Genomic DNA, 18559 nt, shown 5'->3' with positions numbered 1-18559 from the left:
TGTATAAGCAACTAGACAATTTTAAAATGCTATATTAAATTATTATAATTTCTGCATACCTTGACACTCGTTCCTTTGGCAAGACCAGAGTTGTAGGCTGGGAAGACCCTCAGGATCCCTGACTTGAGGGTTTTGTCGGCAGCCTTCTCTACCGGTAGTAGCATCGTCTGGCATCCGATGCTACTGCAGGGAGGGGGCGGTAGGAGGGTGTGGTTCTGGGTGTCTGGTGGAAGAAAAGAAAGAGGAGAGAAGATGGAAGATGATGAATAAGGTGAATCAAGAAATGCCACTATCGGCCACATCCTCAAATTTGGTGGATTCACAATATGGTACGCCCTCTATCGGTTACAGAGAACATACCAAATTTTTAACTTCTGGGTCGACATGTGCTAGTGTACTGTAATGTGACTGTGATGCTTTAAAAATTACAACCATATGGCAAGTATTCACCAAAAAATATGCAGGCAAATCTCTCTCCCACCTCCTGGACCCTAGTAAATAGCATATCTGGTCAAACCGCGTCGGCCAGCGCTGAATAATCGCATGAATGCATACACGTAAGTACTAGCACACGTAGCAAATGTTGACTTTTTCCCATGAGGCATTGCGAATTTTGGCCTGTCCGCTGTAACCGATAAATGGCGCACCGCATTGTGAATCCACTAAATTCCCTCTTTTCACCTCTAAAGAGATTTTAGTATGATCAATGTTTACTTACAAGATGATGCCTCAGTAAATCTAAATGATTCATTGACACATTCAAACATTCTCCACCTCACTTTACTATGGGTGTACCCTAACAGGACTAGGGAGGGGCATTGGGACAATCAAGCTTCGGAAATTAATAATTTGAAAGAAACAAGACACGTCACAATAGCTATCAAAATTTGCTTATATATAAAATTAGACACTCATCGGAATTCAGGCTTGGATCCTGATGGGGCCTGAATTTGTCAAAATTTGATTCTGATCACTGGCTAACAAAGGAGATTCATGTAATCTGCAGATTTTCAGATCATTTAATGACATAAACACATTATTTCTAAATTTTAGGGCTAAGAATATGGCACATACTTTGTAAAGCATAAATATGGTAAAAATCATTAAGCTTTTACCTATTCAAACTATATACTGTTTAAGTGAAATTGATAAATAGCTCTTGGTCTGCATCCTGAACATAAGATAACCACCCCTGATAATGAATGAAATGACCCACCTTTCATGCACTGCCCAATGGTAGCTAGAATGTCCTCGGACGCATCCACTGGCGACGGGGGTGGGGCATAGAGTACAGAGAGAGGGACGCCTCCTTTGATTTGTTTATCTCTCGCATATTGAAGTATATCCATGATCCAACGCATCCCCCTCCACATCATATCAAGAGACTGCAAGGAAAGACAAGGTATTTAAATTCAATCAATCATCATTGCATTCAATTTAAAAAGAACAGAACATAAAGTAAAATAAATATAGATAGGTTGATAAATGAATAATAATAAATTTCTTTTCTAATTCCATATAGACTGAATTATTGTACTTTCTTTACATAGCACCTGATTCTCAGTTCGGCGTCTATATGTCAATAAAATGATGCAAGACAAAATTTCATTTAATGTCTGTCATGCAAATAATCTCATGCGATTCATGCAGAAAATATTAATATTAAATCCAAAAAAAAATTTCATCACCATTCATATGTAACCCACAAATTTATTTTTCATTATCCTACTTAAAGTTATATTCAATTATATGCTTTCTTTTCTCCACCCATCAAACTTTTTCCCCATCTCATACCTTTTGAAATTCATCCACTTGCGTCTGTCTTCGCTTTGCTTCGTTCAGTTCATCATTTGAGAATGCCTCCCTCAGTTGTTGTTGTGTGATCAGTGACTCTGTCTCCAGTATCGACGAAAGCCTTGCATAGCGACGGATGAAGTCGCCATGGTACGTGCTCATGTGAACTGAGTAATGACGATACATAAATGAAATTATATTTATCATTCTTCATGAACTAACAAGCTGGGTAGCGCACAATGGGTGATTTCGAGTTCAGTGTTGACCTTTTGGTGTTGGTGTTGGGTCAATTTTTACATGAGTTTAACACCAAATATAAAAGGAAGATCGTCCTGAAAAGTCTCTAACTTGTTGTTGAGATGTCAATAATGTTAGCTGGATCAGTTTTACAAACTCAGAATAGGTTTTGGAGCTAGGGGAAGCAATCCAAATTGTGCTTCTAACACCAACATCAACGCCGACACCGAAATCACCCACTGGGACGTTGCAAGAAAGTTGCAATTGATTGCAAGTCAAATTAGATCCAAAAATCAATCAAAAGTCTGGTATTCAATTGAAAATTTGCAAATGATCGCTGGAAGTTTTTCCTGCATCAACAAGCATGAATTTGATTTACTTCAGTTAAAATTGATCGTTGACTTGTAAATTTGCAACTGACATTTGCAAGTGATTGCAAATTTTTTTGTGCAACACCCCCTTCAAACCAATCAATGAGGGCAATTTGTCTGTATCTTTTTATGACTACAGAGGGAAATAAGAGATTGAGTAATAAGAACTTCCTGTACACATAATTGTAAGAAGTGCTTATATGGTTGCTGGTGTTGCGTTGGCAGTAATACTCGCTGATTATACATCAGCTTGAGAGTGTTATTAAATTGTGTTGTAACACTGGATGAATTCCAGTTTGGTGTTGGTGTTGGCATGGTTTTACATCAGCACAGAACCAAATTTGAAATAAAGTTGGTCCCGATATTAATCTCATTAGGTGTCCAGATATCCATAATAAGACTTGAATTGGTTTTGTAAATTCAGATTAGGTGTTTTTAATTTGGGAAGGCAATCAAAATTGTGCTTCCGACACCAACACCAACACCAAACTTGAAAACACAAACTGAGTCAAGAGATTACATATCCTTGATCATGAAGCATCCCAGGAAGTAGTATAACAACTCTCACAGCATGATCACTCATTGTGTTTATGACTAAAAATAAAATGTGATAATTAATAGTGCCCTCTTTCTGCAAACCTATGCCAACATGACCCATCCGACAGGAAAATTTCAACAGCCTATTGTCAGACTTCACACCCTTTTAAATCCATATCCCCAGCCCGTCCCCCCCCCCTTACACGTACATGCGCACTCACACACATCTAAAAGGAAGGAATTACGAGACTTACTCATTTCAAAGACTGGCACCGAGATTGAGGTGAAATCCCTGCTGATGATCCAGTCATCGGATGGTGTCCCTGGTCCTATGCATACACTACCCAGAGGCGGGAGCAGCAAAATGAAGGACACCTGTGCAAGGAGGAGACAAACATGAAGAGAGATTTTTAGTAAAGCTTTGAATAGAATTTATTGTACCAGGGAAACATTACACAGGTGCTCGGGGCGATTTCTCTACCAGAATGCCCCAAAGAACCCTGGAAAACTAAAAAAATCCCCTGAAATTCCTACAGGGTCTAATATAAACTGCAATACAAAGTAGAGAATTTGGACCTGGTGAAAAAAAAAAAAACACTATTTTTCTCCTGTATTGCATGCATAATGTATTCAACTTTTGACTGTTACACATGTTTCTCTCAAAACACCATAGTGGATTGAATTCATAATGTGGCATGCTTACATTGTTTAAATGTAATACATATTCAGTATAATGCATATTTCATGTAAGATATAAATATATCATTACAAAACATTCCAATCACGATAATCACATCTGAAAAGAATTCAAAATTCCTTGCTGATCAAATATGTGCTTTAAAAAAATATCTTAAAACCCCCAAATCACACTCAACAATTAACTTTTAATATGGGTGCATGGTAGACCTGGGCCCTGTTGCATAAAACTTATTATAGTAATTGTATCTTTCATGGAATCCTCGATTCTGATTGGCTGTTGAGCATTGTTACCATGGTAATTACCATTGGATGGAAAAGTTACCACAATGGTAACTTCTGCAATGGGGTCCTAGAATAGAATTTGAAAAGTAAGAAAATTTAAACCTACTTCGCTGCTGAGTTCCACAACCTCCAGGTCACATAGTCTGTGGGTGATAGCTTCCTCTTCTGTGACCCCTACACGTGTCAATAACTTCCGGGTCGCCGATGCAAGCTGGCGCTGGAAGTCTTCCTGCACTCTGGTGGCTTTCTTCTTCACCTGAGTTAATCACAAGGAAATAAACATAACATTAAGATCAAATAACATAATTATTTATTGTTTCTTTATATAAAATGGCATGTTTGTAACTAGTTGGTTGCATGAAAACTTGTCAAGTATCAACTTATCAATATACAGATAAAAACCAACTTCAAGTAAAAGCAAGTCAATATCAATGCCTACTTCTGATACATAGTCAGCAACACATTGACAACTTGAAGAGATTTGATGAAATATTTATGTTACACGATGAAATCCTCTGCCTCGGTTTTATTAATTTGTTTGTTTTCTACTGTGGCTATATCGATTAATCAGTACTGACTTCACATTCTCAGATGACGATGTATGATGAAAGGTCATATGGGCATAGACTAACATACCATACCAGCCTTTACCAGGCGAGTGTTTCATGTAGCATGTCATCAGATGTGTTTTTCACAGAGTAATTTGTTCTGACCAATCAGATGCAAGGATTTCAGTAGCTTATGACAGTTTACAAGTGAAAATCACTGATTATATGTGTTGTGAAGTTATCACCTGGTGGGCAATAGACATAGATATTAGACCAAGCGACACTGAATAGACAGAGATATTAGACCAAGTGGGCATTAGACAAAGACATTAGACCAAGTGGGTGTTGACCACTCTGCTTACCTCGCATTTATCCAGACTGTGGAGCCAGTCCCACTCTTCCTGCGAGACGTTGTAGTTGTCCCTGACCTTGATGTGAGGTAGCATGCTGGGGTGACGCTCCGGTACCTGGATGCGAATGTTGCCCAGCGAGCTACGGAGCTTGAGGTAGCCGACGTACAGACCGCGGGAGAGAGGTAGGCTGCTGACCTGGTGGTGAATGATCTTCTCCTGGAAGAGAGGGAGGGAGAATGGATGGATGGAGGGTCAGTTACCATGGAAACATCTATTATCATGTTTCTTATTATGTATGCGATTCAAATTTTGCAAAATAAACTACTTCTAATGCTGCTGCTGCTGCTACTACTACTACTACTACTACTACAACACAATACATGTAATGTATGTTTTGGGAAACAAAGGATAAGATAAAATTTATCAAATCAGCTATATGTCAATTAAAGTAGCATATCCAGATTTGGACCTTGAATGTATAATAGATTTGACTGATAATAATAATAATCTAACCCTGAAGTAAAAGAGGAAATACAATCGATCTCAATTGCAACTATTTATAATTGAAGGGCTCAAGAAAGGATTTGAAACGAAATACATGACTTTGGTAATTTGAAATTAAACGATAATACCCAAATTCAGTATAGAGGCTTTTATGAGACATCCTCTCCTTCACTAGAAATTTCCTAGAACTGGACAAGACAACCACCATTTACCCTCCATGAAGGGCCATCAAAGTCTGCCTTATTTTGTTTATTTTCCTTCTGCAAAATTTTACTTTAAAAAAAAGGCAATTTTCTTTGAAGATTGAAGACAAACTCCTTGTGGCATCCTAATAATGAGACCTGCACTTGACATGCATCGCTTCAGAGGTCAAGAATTACCCTATCATCAATGGACTTAATCCCTGTCAAGTGCCATTATTTCCAATATCCAACTGACTGCTCTTTCTCAATACACCTACTATAGAAATTAGATATTTCCACTGTGGCCTGTGGCCTAACTACCATGGAAACCTTGATTGTGATTTGCTACTGAATCATGCTTCCATGGTAATTGCTACAATGGCAAAGTTACCATAACTGTAACTCTCTATGAAAAGTGGCCCCTGGTATTTTGATGCTCACAAAAAAGAAGATCAAATCTTGATGGGTAATAACAATAGTCTAGATCCTTCGAAAGTTCAGCAATTGTGACTGGGTCTTGTATCAGTCCCACTTACTGGTAATGACGTGAGGAGAAGATCAGCTGCTACCGGACACTCCACACTCATCGACTTTCTCTTCTGTACCCTCGTCATACTGACCCACTTCAGAGCTGCGTTGTTTATTGTCCTCGGGTCCTAACCAAACAAACATAACACAGACATATGTATCAACCTTTCAGTTACATGATAAAACTTATGAAATTATTGATCGATAACCAACAAAATCATGCGCTATCAACTTCAGCTTACATTCGAGACATGCCTGGATTAGCCATCAGCAGCTTAGGCCTACTTGGTGATAGAAAAAAGTACAAGGTGTTCAATTACTATATCTGAACAATTATTCAAAGTCTTTACTTTGGGGTTACTTTATACTTGGGGTAATAGAGCATGACTTGTGAAATATATAAATTAGGCCTACCAAAAAGAAAATATTTCAATTTTTTTGCAAGTCCCACACCTTAAATCAGATAGAGGCCACCTTATCTGATAGGAAATGAAATAGGAGAGTGCATGGCTCACCTTGACAGAGTTGATAAGCGTAAAGATGACGATCCCTTGACTGTCCTTCACCGGTTCATAGTACAGCTTGCCCAGGTCTTGCATACTCATGATGCTTTGCAGCTGGGCGGCGGCCTGTAGGAGGCGCCCTCTAAAGTGGACGACCGGTGAGGCTGCCGTTGATTGGTTCAGGTCTGTTCTTAGGAGGTCGACGTCCTCCCACGTTTGTGCGACCTAACATGGTGAGGAAAAAAATAGAGTAAAGTTGTTTGAAGTCTTAAACTTACACAATGCAAATCACATAATAAACACAGGGATGGCGTGAAGGCCAGATAATTACATATGTCCTAAAAATAGTTACTTGGGCATGAATCGGCTATGGCCTTAAAAGTGGCACAAAAAATACACACAAGACAAATATATTCAATTACGTGATATGATCAAGGCATAAGTGGTATATTATCCCTTTCACCATCAACAATATGGGTCAAATATTGTGATTCTGCCCTAAAAAGTAGACAATGGTCTTGGTAAATCACAGATAAGCACCTGTTAATTTCTATCGGGTTCAATTAAAAAAAAAAGATTTGGCATGAAGAGAAATTAAAAATGCTTTAAAATGCAACATTACTTTTACCTGCTGGTAACACATTCCCCTTCCCATCCCCCCCATGTCTTTCAATGATTCATGTGACCCTTGACCTCTTACAATTCCCTTCCTACCAACCATGTCTTCCCAATATTCATGTGATCTTTGACCTGAACTTTAAACTTACCTTCATGAACCACAGGAAGTCCTGTTGGACATTACTAGGGAAGTTCTCATCCACCTCTATGATAGGCAGGTAGTCCTCTGTTGTCACAAGAACCTTGTCTTCGTTGTAGATCACCGAGGCCAAGTACACACCTCTGTAATGACACAAAGAACATTCTTTCAGAATCACCGAAAGTGACTGATAATTACAACAATTTGCAACATTTAAACAGCCTTTATTACAATATATCTAAGCAGTGCATATTATTTCCCAGGCTTTAGAATGGCACCCCGGATCAGGGTGTTCAAGCATTCAAGGGATACCTTCCTACCAAAATTTACTACACCTGGGTGGAGAGTGGCAAGTGTAGATAAACGCCTTGCTAAAGAATGCGAGTGCTGGTGTGTGATTTGAACACCAGACTTTGAACCACAAGACCCAGGGCCTCATTCACCAAGCCAAGTCTTCATTGATTAATTAGTACATGTCCCTGATTGGACAAATAAAGCTGTTTATAAAACTGTTTATAGATGCTTCATAACAGAGGCATGAATATTTTTCGTTGGGGGGTGTTGTAGGAAATCAATTGATTGCATATTTCAGTTGCAAATTCACAAGTGATAGATCAATTTTAACTGTAACAAATTTGTACTTTTTGATGCAAAAGCAGAACAGCAATCGAATGCTATTGGAATTGATTAAGAGACCAACGGTTCACTTGGGGACCTATAAAATTGACTTGCAAATGAGTACAAGTTTCTAATAGTATAATTATAGAATCTCAGACATACCACGATCTTTGAAGGATGTGTGATTTAATAGAACAAGCTGGAGTTTAATTGAAATCAAAACAAGGGTGTAACTTTTTTTCCTTATTTTTGAATGGAACAAAGAGGAAGGTTATGATTAAATGCATTAAGAATCCTCCAAAGGAAGCTTTACAGGAAACATTTTAATTGCATCGAGGCAGATCTACCTGAGCGAACAATATGGGTGTGAAATCAACGTCTCCTCTTTGACAGGAAGGAAGGTTGACATTAAAATAATGGCTTTTATCAACTACTCAAGTCGTTTAAGCTCAAAATAGTTTTAGTTCAAAATGACCTTAATACAGGATTTCCCATTTTGGAAATTAAGTTACACAGATTTCCTTTTTTTTTTTTACATATAAAAAACTTGTGGTGATATCAAAAGGTAATATTACAAAGATGCATGTAGAAAATTACAACATATTGTTATTTTACTTATCTAATTTATTTTTTTTTTAATTCAAGTATTGGTATAAAAATGCAACAAAATATCAATCTTCATATTGTTCTTCATAATTTTCATCCTCATTTTTTAAAATTATTATTCTTTTCTCTGTAATACAAAATCTACTTACACAATGCCTATCAAAAAGTTTACACTGCAAAATATCAAACTTTTAATAAGTCATACATTTTCAATGATTAATTTCAGATATTGTTCATTTTATAATCCAACTCATATGACTTGATAAAAAATGGGTCTTCAATTATTTCATTTCAATACTTGACACATCACTTTTGTATCATGTGATCGCAACCAGTCATCGAAACTGCCACTGTCAAGGTCAGAAGGGATTAAAAGGGGATCTATGATACCCCCTACATCTCTTATTCCATTCATCCCCTTGTCTTACCCATCAATATCCTCTCGGCATTATACAATGACACGCCTAGTTAGAGGAGAGGAAGCCTATAGATCACAATGTTATGAGAAGGAAAAACAATGATCCCAGAAATCTAATGCTTAGTCATCACCACCATGCTACTTCAAGCGACTCACATGCGCACCCGTGATCATGGAGGAAGTTTGCGACCGACACTGAGAATGATGAGTAACTGACATTTTCCCTCATGAAATGATACTTTGTTTGGGTAATAAAATGAATATAAAAATGCCAAAATCACTATCATTTTTTTTTATATACAAGGGCAGTTTGAGTGCCTGTTGGGGTGTAACTGAAATTTCTCTTAAGACAATGGCAAAAAAAATTGAGTATTAACATTAGGACCCTCTTTTACAAAGAGCGTTGTGGCCCAGTGGATCAGTCTCCGGACTTTGAAACAGAGGGTCGTGGGTTTAAATCCCAGCCATGGCGTAATTTCCTTCGGCAAGAAATTTATCCACATTGTGCTGCACTCAACCCAGGTGAGGTGAATGGGTACCTAGCAGGAATTTATTCCTTGAAATGCGTGTGCGCTGTAATCTTAGTAATTACGGCTGCCAAGCTACAGCTGGGGTAATAATATCCAAGTCCTTTGGAAGCGCATAGAGACATTATTCATAATTGTGATATGCGCTATACAAGAACTGTTTATTATTATTATTATTATCTATATTTGTGTAGTTAATAGATTAGAGTTTGAGATCAATCGCAATATTCACCACCCTTTGTGGAGCAGGGCCTTGATGACCTGAATTGGAAGTAGCAATTCACTCATCCGTAATCATAAAAAAACCTTCCTCATGAAAGTAGAAAACCCAAAAGTCGTTAAAAACAAAGGATTGGCCTCAAAACACTGCCCTGGTTTGAGCTCTCCTTTGACTCATCACCTTCAGCTCTTATCCCTGCCCTGGGGAGTATATCATGATACAAATGTTCACTAACCGTTGTTATAAGCTACTGAAATCCTTGAATCTGATTGGCTCAGACCTAATATTTCATAGAAAATCACAGACGTTTATGTTATTTCAACATTCTACGACTGAATGTTTTTAGCTAAGACCCATGAATCCGTGGAGATAAGTCCGTTGTGATGTCATAAGCTCCATATGACAGATTGCTTGCTGCAACTGTTCAAACCCATAACACAGCGGATAGTGAACCTGATCCAACAAGTGGCCTGGACGAGATATCCCTCTATGTACACTCTCTTTTAAAGGGAGAGTTCAATGTGCTGCGCCATCATTCTATACGTCTAACTGCATTTATTGAATTTATTGAATTAAATGTGCTTTACTCTTAACTTGGAATAATGGTGGCAAGAACCTGATTATATAGGAATACTTTCATATTTCTTTTTTGAGTGGTCATAATATTCAGAATGATCCTATTTCACACACACAAAGAAATATATATATATATATATATATAGGGTAATTAATCACCAAGTTCTTTTTCGTCAGTTCTATTTATATTCTGTCAAATTCCATCATGAATGAAATAAAACGGAATTAAATTGAATTGAATTCATAGCACAGAAAATGTTCAAACACTTATTATGCATTCAAAATTTCATACGGTATGAATTCGAGCAAAGCCAAGCGACTGAAGTGAGCTCAACAAAATATATTGGGATACCATTACATTTTTTAAATGACTGTCAATATTTCAAAATAACACATTCAAAAGAGAGTGCATTCAAGCACAATGATCCACAATTTTTGTGAAATATATTTTTCAAATAACAGTGAAAACATTTCAATCCAGAATGAAGTTTAAATTTAATTAAAACAGTTGGTAAATCCAAGCTTGATCAAAGTTGGACAAACAAGAAAATTCATTAATCCCCCTGATTAAGTTTGAATTGAGTAATTAGAGCTTGGGATGTGACTTCACCCACTCTCTCTCTCTCTTTACCAATACAAAGGGCCGGGTTTGTCTAGACGCCAAATTCTCACTCTCCCAACACCCCTAACCAAACACTCGCATATCAATAATTGACGGGTAATAAGAGTAATTAACACCACTATATTACCCGTCACTTCAAGAGGGTGCCGGTGGTTCACCTGTTCAAGCGGAGTCACGACCCCCTGGTATTGGATTAGAGATCTTCATTAAGGTATTAGGGGTTAATTCAAAGAGCGCTGTGTACAGGTCATTCACTCATACAACTGAGGCTAATGAAGCAAGCATGACAATTAAAAGCATCTTGCCATATTTCATGTCATCTACAGTCATCTTCTTCTCTCTATAGCAGACACCATCCACCTGCCGAGAGTGATCACTGAAACCAATTCACCAGCTTCCCACAAGAATGGATTTAGGAGTAATTTTTACGATTATCATTTTCTATTTCAAACATTGAAAAAGCACATCGAAGGCTATCCAATGATGCAAAAAATTATTTAGAAATTTCAAGTAAAACTCAAAATATAAGCAAATTAAAAAGGGCACAATAAAAACAAATAATCATGAAAATTTACCCTAAGCCCCTTCTAATGAGAAGCAAACACATTGCTTTGATTTTGCCCAGTAATACTGATCAGTACGTGAAAGGAGGGTCGTTGAGCAGAACCATGCTTGGCCAAGTATCCATTTCAAGGGGGGTGTTTCACAAAGATTTAAGCAGTTAAATTTCAGTTGCATGCAGTATATAACGCATCACAGCATTATCCATCGATCTGATTACACATTACAAACACGTGTGCATAGGTGTTTAAGCCTGACTCTCAGTCAGACTCAACTCTTTGTGAAACACCCCCCCCCCCCACCCCTCCCAAATTATTTTTGAGACTTACCTTCTTAAATGCTTCTGGAACTTTGGCGCAGATTGGAAGAGGTTCTTCAGGCTTTTCCTCACCGTTTTCCTCATCTGATTCGGTGATGCTCTCGGGGAAGTTGCTATAAAAAAAGAAAGAAGAAAACCGCAACAATGAAAAAAATTGTGTGGATAATACTATTTTCCTCTTTGATGCGTACTAGTACTATTTGTATAAGCTTTTACATTAGACATCTCTGGTAAAAAATTACCAGTTTTGTACGCAAAAAAATTATGCAACTGTAAGTTGCTACAATTATTGGCCCAAATTTTGCAAATGATAACACAGGGAAAATGATAGTAAATATAATCGGTTCTCTCAGCTTAAAATTTTATGCATTTCTAATTGGTCTCAATTCTCCAAACGACTTTAACACATGTAAGGAAAATAATGGAAAAAATAACAAATTTTTCTCTGCAAAAGTGTTATGCAATCCATCTTTATCATTACCATGTTATAAATTGAATTTATGAATTTTGAGAGTGGAGCATGGTATTTTCTCTTCAATAAGAAAATTAATTTCAGGTGGGTTTTGCATTTATAACTTACATTTGATTTCAGCCGAGTCCGCCGGCCTTCCATCTCGTACTTGTTGAAAGAGTTCATCGATCATACTTAGCCTTCCCCAAGACCTGGGCTTGCTGCCATCGACGTCCCTCCAACCTAAAGCAATCAGACACGAAATGAAAAGAAATTGATTTCAATTCCACAACTGACCCCACAAATACTGTCCTTTGAGTCAAATTTTCAACAAAGCTTCTCCACACAAAAAAGGAAATAAATTAAAATAAACAAATGTGTGTACCTTTCTTTTTCCAAAAGGTAGGTGCCATTTATTCCACTCTTCAAAACCAGAAGGGGCACCAATATCCTCAAAAACAAATGAAAAACTCCTCAAACTCCTCAACAGCGCACCGAAAATCCTCAAGAAAACACAATCCACATTTGATGGCTCTCCAAAGTCAACTGCAGAAGTGTCGTGGTATGACTATCCAACGAGTGTCACGAGGGACGCTCAAGCCATCAAATGATCGGCAAAGTTGCGGGGACAGGAAACTTATAATACTCAGCAAAGGCAGAGGGGCAAATGTAGTCTCCAACCCAAAATACTTCAGACACAAACATTGCTGATGAGTGCAGGGGCCGGTTTCATAAAGCTGTTTGTAAGCTGTTTACGTCACAGACCCCTGGCACGTTGCTAACCAATCTTCCAATGCACTATCTTTCAATGTACTGAAAGTATATTTTTTGATAAATGGAGTGTGAGGTGATAAGAAAAAAATAAAAAAGGCTTGCTCATATGACAGTCAAGACAATAACAACTGTTTGATGTTCTCTTTTATAGTTCTCATCAGACCCAAACTATACTTCTGGGGCCCCGTTCACAATTTTTTTTACAATAACAAATTTGCAATAACAGTTAAAGCTACAGAAATCCTTCAATTTGACTGGCTGATTGTAAACTTGTTACAGAAACTGCGCATTAGTTATGATACACAAATGTTAATGAAATGTGTCACTGGTTCAGGATTACCTGTAATTGAGGGGCAATTTTCAGGATATTTCGCTCATATCATGTCCATTTTGCATTCCGAAGTTGACTTAGTATTATTTGCTAAAAAGCATGCTATTTTTATGAATTATCCTCTTATTCTCAAGTGGCGATGCCTTCAAATTCGCCTTTGGACAATCTACTCATGGTCTATACCATTGCATTTCATTCAAACAGAGAGTGAAATGTATGCCATACACCCCAAGATCACAATCAGAGGGCAAGTGGGATCCACTTATTGTAGTCCTTCTGGTGAAGATAGGGTTAAAGTTGGAGATCACCCTGACATTAAATTGGTTTCAAATAAAGCAGAAAAATTTACAGAAAAATATTGGTGAAAGTTTGATGAAAATCCATCAAAGAACAACAAAGTTATGAAATTTCAAAGTTTTTGATTTGTAATGTCATATGCGAGCAGACCCTCCATATATGATTGTGTAAGATAAATCCTATGAATTCTGAGAACATGACAAACAAAAATAATTTAGATACAGGAGGGGGTATGAAATGATGTATCTGATGATATATCCACCCCCAAATACATATAAACAAGTCGTTTTTTTAAGGAAATGACATTTTAAAATATGCCACATTAACATACGAAGGTACTGCTCATCTCTGACGTCACAAAATCAAAATTTCAATATTCATAACTTTGGTGCTCTTTTATAGATTTCCATCAAACCTCCACCAATATTTTCACTATGATTTATACTTTTCTCTAAACAACTTATCGTCAGGGTGAAAGTTCCCTTTAAATTCTCAAGATTAATTCTGAAAAAGGGCTAATCGAGCTATAATCTGAAGATTGAGTGAACAAGGGCTGATGGAACACCGGCTATTTTTTTTCCTCCTCCCTTGTTTGCGTGTGCATCATTGGTATTAATGAGTCCCTTAGGAATCTACACGGTTGGACCACTCGTTGACACACGTGGGAAAAAGAGACACGCGACTCGGGGGAAACGTGCACGTGCCTCGTGCGACGAGGATAACATCACACACCACAGTTGATAATCAATCTTAGCCATGTTAGGATCGATATCCTTTCAGAAACGAACAGAAAAATGAAATGAATCTTAACATATGCTTCAGAATTATTTTTAATCTTGTTGTTGAACACCAAGATAGATTCCTCTGCCTTTTGAATATTCATTTGTTTAAAAAAAAAAAGAAGTTTGTTTTAAATTACCTTCTTATTTCTTTTGACATGTCTTTTAAACTCTAAAAGAAATTTAATTTCCCTGTCTTTTTTTTCTTTTTTCTCTGAGCAGCTAGTCTACCCCCCTTCATATTGAAATCTTTCCAATTTTGGCACACTCTCTATGTCTTATATTTATCAACTTCTTCATCCTCCCCTCCTCTTCTCCTCCTCCTTCTCCTTCTTCTTCTTCTTCTTCTCCTCCTTCTTCTCCTTCTCCTCCTTCTCCTTCTTCTCCTTCTCCTCCTTCTCCTTCTTCTCCTCCTCCTCCTTCTTCCTCTCCTTCTCCTTCACCTCCTCCTCCTTCTTCTCCTCCTCCCCCTCCTCCTTCTTCTTCTTCTTCCTCCCTCTTCTCCTTACCATTTTCTTTTCCTATTCTATCTCCTTGATTCTGCATTCAACTTTTCCCCACTCTATCATTCTCTTCCTTAATCTAGAAGTACTTACATGAAGGGACAGCACACGGTGGATTTGACGTCTGGGCGGGGCCAAAGCCCTTCATGTTGAATGCAGATACACGCACATAATACTTTGCACCCTGCATCAAAGAAAATAAAATGAAGAAAACATAATTATTTCAAAATCTGAAAGCAAAACAAAACCCACTCAAGTTAAACATTGATCATATATAATCTTTTCTCAAGATATTCAAAAGAATATCAGCATAGGATAGAAGAAACCATGGTTAAGCAATATAATAACATTTATTCCTTCTTCTTATCTTGGACAGAAACACATCTACATGTAACTTCAAAATCAGACATGAATTCTTTGATTTTCATGTACTATGGCATCTTATGTATCATTTATATTTACATTTGCGTACATTGTATTTGAGAAATATTGAATAATGCCATGATTTTCAAAATGGGATATTAAAAAAAGAGAGAGAGATAAAAAACATTGCATGTATTTGAAACACAATGAAACGAGTATTACTGTAGCAATATTTCAATATACGACATTACAAATAACAAGTTTTGAAATTTTGCATATTAGAAAGGCTATTCTTGGCAAGACTACATGTAGGCCTTGTCAAGACCACCCCCTCCTTTCTGTACAGCTACTCCACAAGATATCGCAGAATGTATCCATACAGCTAACACAATGAAAGATACAAATATTGTGAAGTACATACAAATTAGACTTCTTATAATAATAAAGAACACCACCACATTACATATATCTCTTCTAATTACACAAAGATCAACTTGCCTTGGGCCAGCTACGAGACTTTTGCATGACCAGCGGAGGATCAACTAATCCAACTAATCCAAAATAGATTCATTCCCATCTCAAACCAAATCTCTCATCAAATTTAATCACACAATAAGCTGCAAGGTATCCAGAAATATGATCTATTCCAGATGTATAAAAACAAGGTCGCAGGATCATCAATGAATAATTTGAACAAGTTGATACAAAGATGAAAAACTGAATGAAGTTTCACATCTGCACAATCTAATTTGATGTACATCTATACTTTGTCAAACTTGTCCTCAAATACAACTCCTCTTGTTCACATTCAGATTTGCAGTTGCTTCAAAAAAGGCTGAAATAATGGCAAACTACGATTGTGCCCTGAAAAGTTTTCACAGCTCCCAAGTATTGCACAATGATGACCCTCACAGGATGGTAAGTTGGAGTTCAGCTCAAAACATGGGTAGACACAGTCTTGTTTCGTTGGACAATTTGAATTATTCAAACTTTATTGTATAATTTTCTTCACTAGTAGATATCCCATTCCAAGTCGGCCATGTTTGTTAACAACGCTGCCTTAAATCAAACAAAGATCTCGCTGACTTAACAGAACAGGTACTCAAACATCTAGTAGCGTCCTTTCACTCTTTGCAGAAGAACGGCACAGGTTGTCCAAAGAAACTGCTTCTCTAGCAAAACAGATCTTGCCTATTATGTTAGAGAGCTTTCAAAGGAGTAGCTTCTGTACAACCTGTGTGATTGCTGGCGGCGTCTTTTGTATTCATTGATGCTCGTCAATTGTCCCTGACGATCAATGGATCGGGGTTGGTCTGGTTCCGACTGAAGGAATTGGAAGAAGACTAACAACTGCTTGATTTTTATGAGTTTACTCTGTTTTGAGCTTGTTTTCTTAACTTTACAAGCCATTTAATTCCCAGACCTGGTATTTGATACCCATTATGAATAGAAACACATCAAATTAAAACTCAGTTTGCACCACTCAGACAAAAATATATATCACCACTCATAAGTATTTATATACTCTTCTTCCTTTTCACATTTCTTCAGTTATTTAATTATTTCAAAATTTTGATGTGCAATAAATATGTTATGAATCTAAAGGTTACTACTTGAACCAAAAATGATATTTTAACATATAGGCCCATATTTGCCAGAAGCTTGTTAAATATCTCAACAGTTTAAAGCTCAATTTATCAATACAAAGATAGTTGTAGGACACCAAACTCTTAGATTATATTTTTCCAATTCTATGAAAATGCTTGTTATCTCTGGGACTTTTATCCTCCCCACTAGATCATTACTTTCCCTAATGTATACCATCTTCCCTCTGACTCCCCCCCACCTCCCCCTTCCCTCAATCCATCCCCTGATCCCGCCCCTCTCCTACCGATCCACCTGTGATTCACCACCCCATGGGTCTCCCATTAACCCCAAAGCCGCTGAACAATTTCCTAATAACAATGGGAGACATGTATCTCCCCTCAAGCATATATCCTTTGTTTCCTTTCAACCCCACAACATCAACCAAATTCATCCTCCCAGAATCCCGGTTCTATTAAATCCTTTCATCATGCTACACTAAACTATTGATTTTCCCCTCCCTTCCTGGACAGAAAAGCATGTTAACACCACTGGGCAGTCCGATTACCCCTACCACCACCACCATCACCTAGAAAAAAAAATGCCCGAACTCTTTATATCACGAGCCACTATTCAAATGTATAACAATAAGGTCAAATCTATATCTATCATCCCTAAATAAATTGTTACACAAATTTGCAAATGCATATTAGTTTTATAGCTTACTCTGTATTTCCTCGAAATTATCATATTTCACTATGGAAGCTTTCAATTTTTTGATAGAATAGAGTTACAGTAGATGTTGCAATTGACCATATTTAAATTTAGTTTACTACTCTCCAACCAGGTGTATTTTTTTACCTAAAAGGGATACATTTTTGTTATTGTTCCAAAGGGCATCCGTACTATGCTAGGACAATATAGCTACTTTCCATAAAGTTGTCGGAAATCTTTTAAATGGAAATTTTGGAAGATGGTGAGTCAGATAAAACAGATAGATACACCGTTTGTTCTGGGTTTTTCATCATACTTGTATCAAATAGCACACATTATTGCGAATGTTTGCTGTTTGTAATAGAGTTTGAAATCATTTAAATCAGTTTATGATATATTGCCTGCAAAGTTTTAGAAAATGCTGTCTTGTACAGACAAAAAAGAAACCTTCTGGAAATAAAACAATGGGTCTACTATGGAAGTACATGCTGGTAGCAGTTCCTCTGAATAGTCACATTACGAAGCTGTGCACAGCAATCGGCACAATGGCAGATTCAAAACCTCGATCCGAACAGTGGGAACAAGTCGTTGACAATAGGCCCCCATCAATCAATAAACACTTATTGAAACTTCAATCCATGCCTACCCTAACCCATTTTCTTTCATAAAATTAGACATGAATACAAAACACATTTTCCTTTTTTTCAAAACGATTTCCCTCACATTAGCTCACAATAAAAGCGACACAGGGGAACAAGAGTCATAACTTGGCAGGGGTATCACATTCGACACTTAAAAGCCCCCACCACCTTAAACTTTGAGGAATTCATTTACTGACAAGAGAACAGTTCTCAAAACATTTTCCCTCACATTTCCTCTCTGTGAAAACAATGGAACTTTGACTCTGACTTGGCTTGATGGTCAATTGTGACGCTTCAAACCACTTGATCCGTATTCTGAACTCGAGTCTGATTTAAACTCTGGTCTAAAGTTGTGGTTTA

General features: G+C 37.3%; 1 protein-coding gene across 2 annotated transcripts in view; it reads right to left on the bottom strand.

The window, feature by feature from the left end:
- LOC129269066 (ankyrin-repeat and fibronectin type III domain-containing 1-like) overlaps positions 1–18559 on the bottom strand; it is a 37376-nt gene that overhangs the window by 5782 nt on the left and 13035 nt on the right. For both annotated transcript variants that reach the window (XM_064105282.1, XM_054906519.2), the window contains 12 exons: positions 14991–15081; positions 12343–12456; positions 11773–11875; positions 7306–7438; positions 6551–6763; positions 6044–6163; positions 4831–5037; positions 4027–4176; positions 3194–3314; positions 1795–1961; positions 1217–1385; positions 60–223 (listed from right to left, as the gene is read on the bottom strand). In XM_064105282.1, the coding sequence (XP_063961352.1) occupies positions 60–223; positions 1217–1385; positions 1795–1961; positions 3194–3314; positions 4027–4176; positions 4831–5037; positions 6044–6163; positions 6551–6763; positions 7306–7438; positions 11773–11875; positions 12343–12456; positions 14991–15081 (1752 nt within the window). The remainder of the gene's footprint in view (positions 1–59; positions 224–1216; positions 1386–1794; positions 1962–3193; positions 3315–4026; positions 4177–4830; positions 5038–6043; positions 6164–6550; positions 6764–7305; positions 7439–11772; positions 11876–12342; positions 12457–14990; positions 15082–18559) is intronic.

Source organism: Lytechinus pictus, chromosome 10 (assembly GCF_037042905.1).
Source record: "Lytechinus pictus isolate F3 Inbred chromosome 10, Lp3.0, whole genome shotgun sequence".
NCBI lineage: Eukaryota > Metazoa > Echinodermata > Echinoidea > Temnopleuroida > Toxopneustidae > Lytechinus > Lytechinus pictus.
This window is presented reverse-complemented; position numbering and strand designations above follow the sequence as displayed.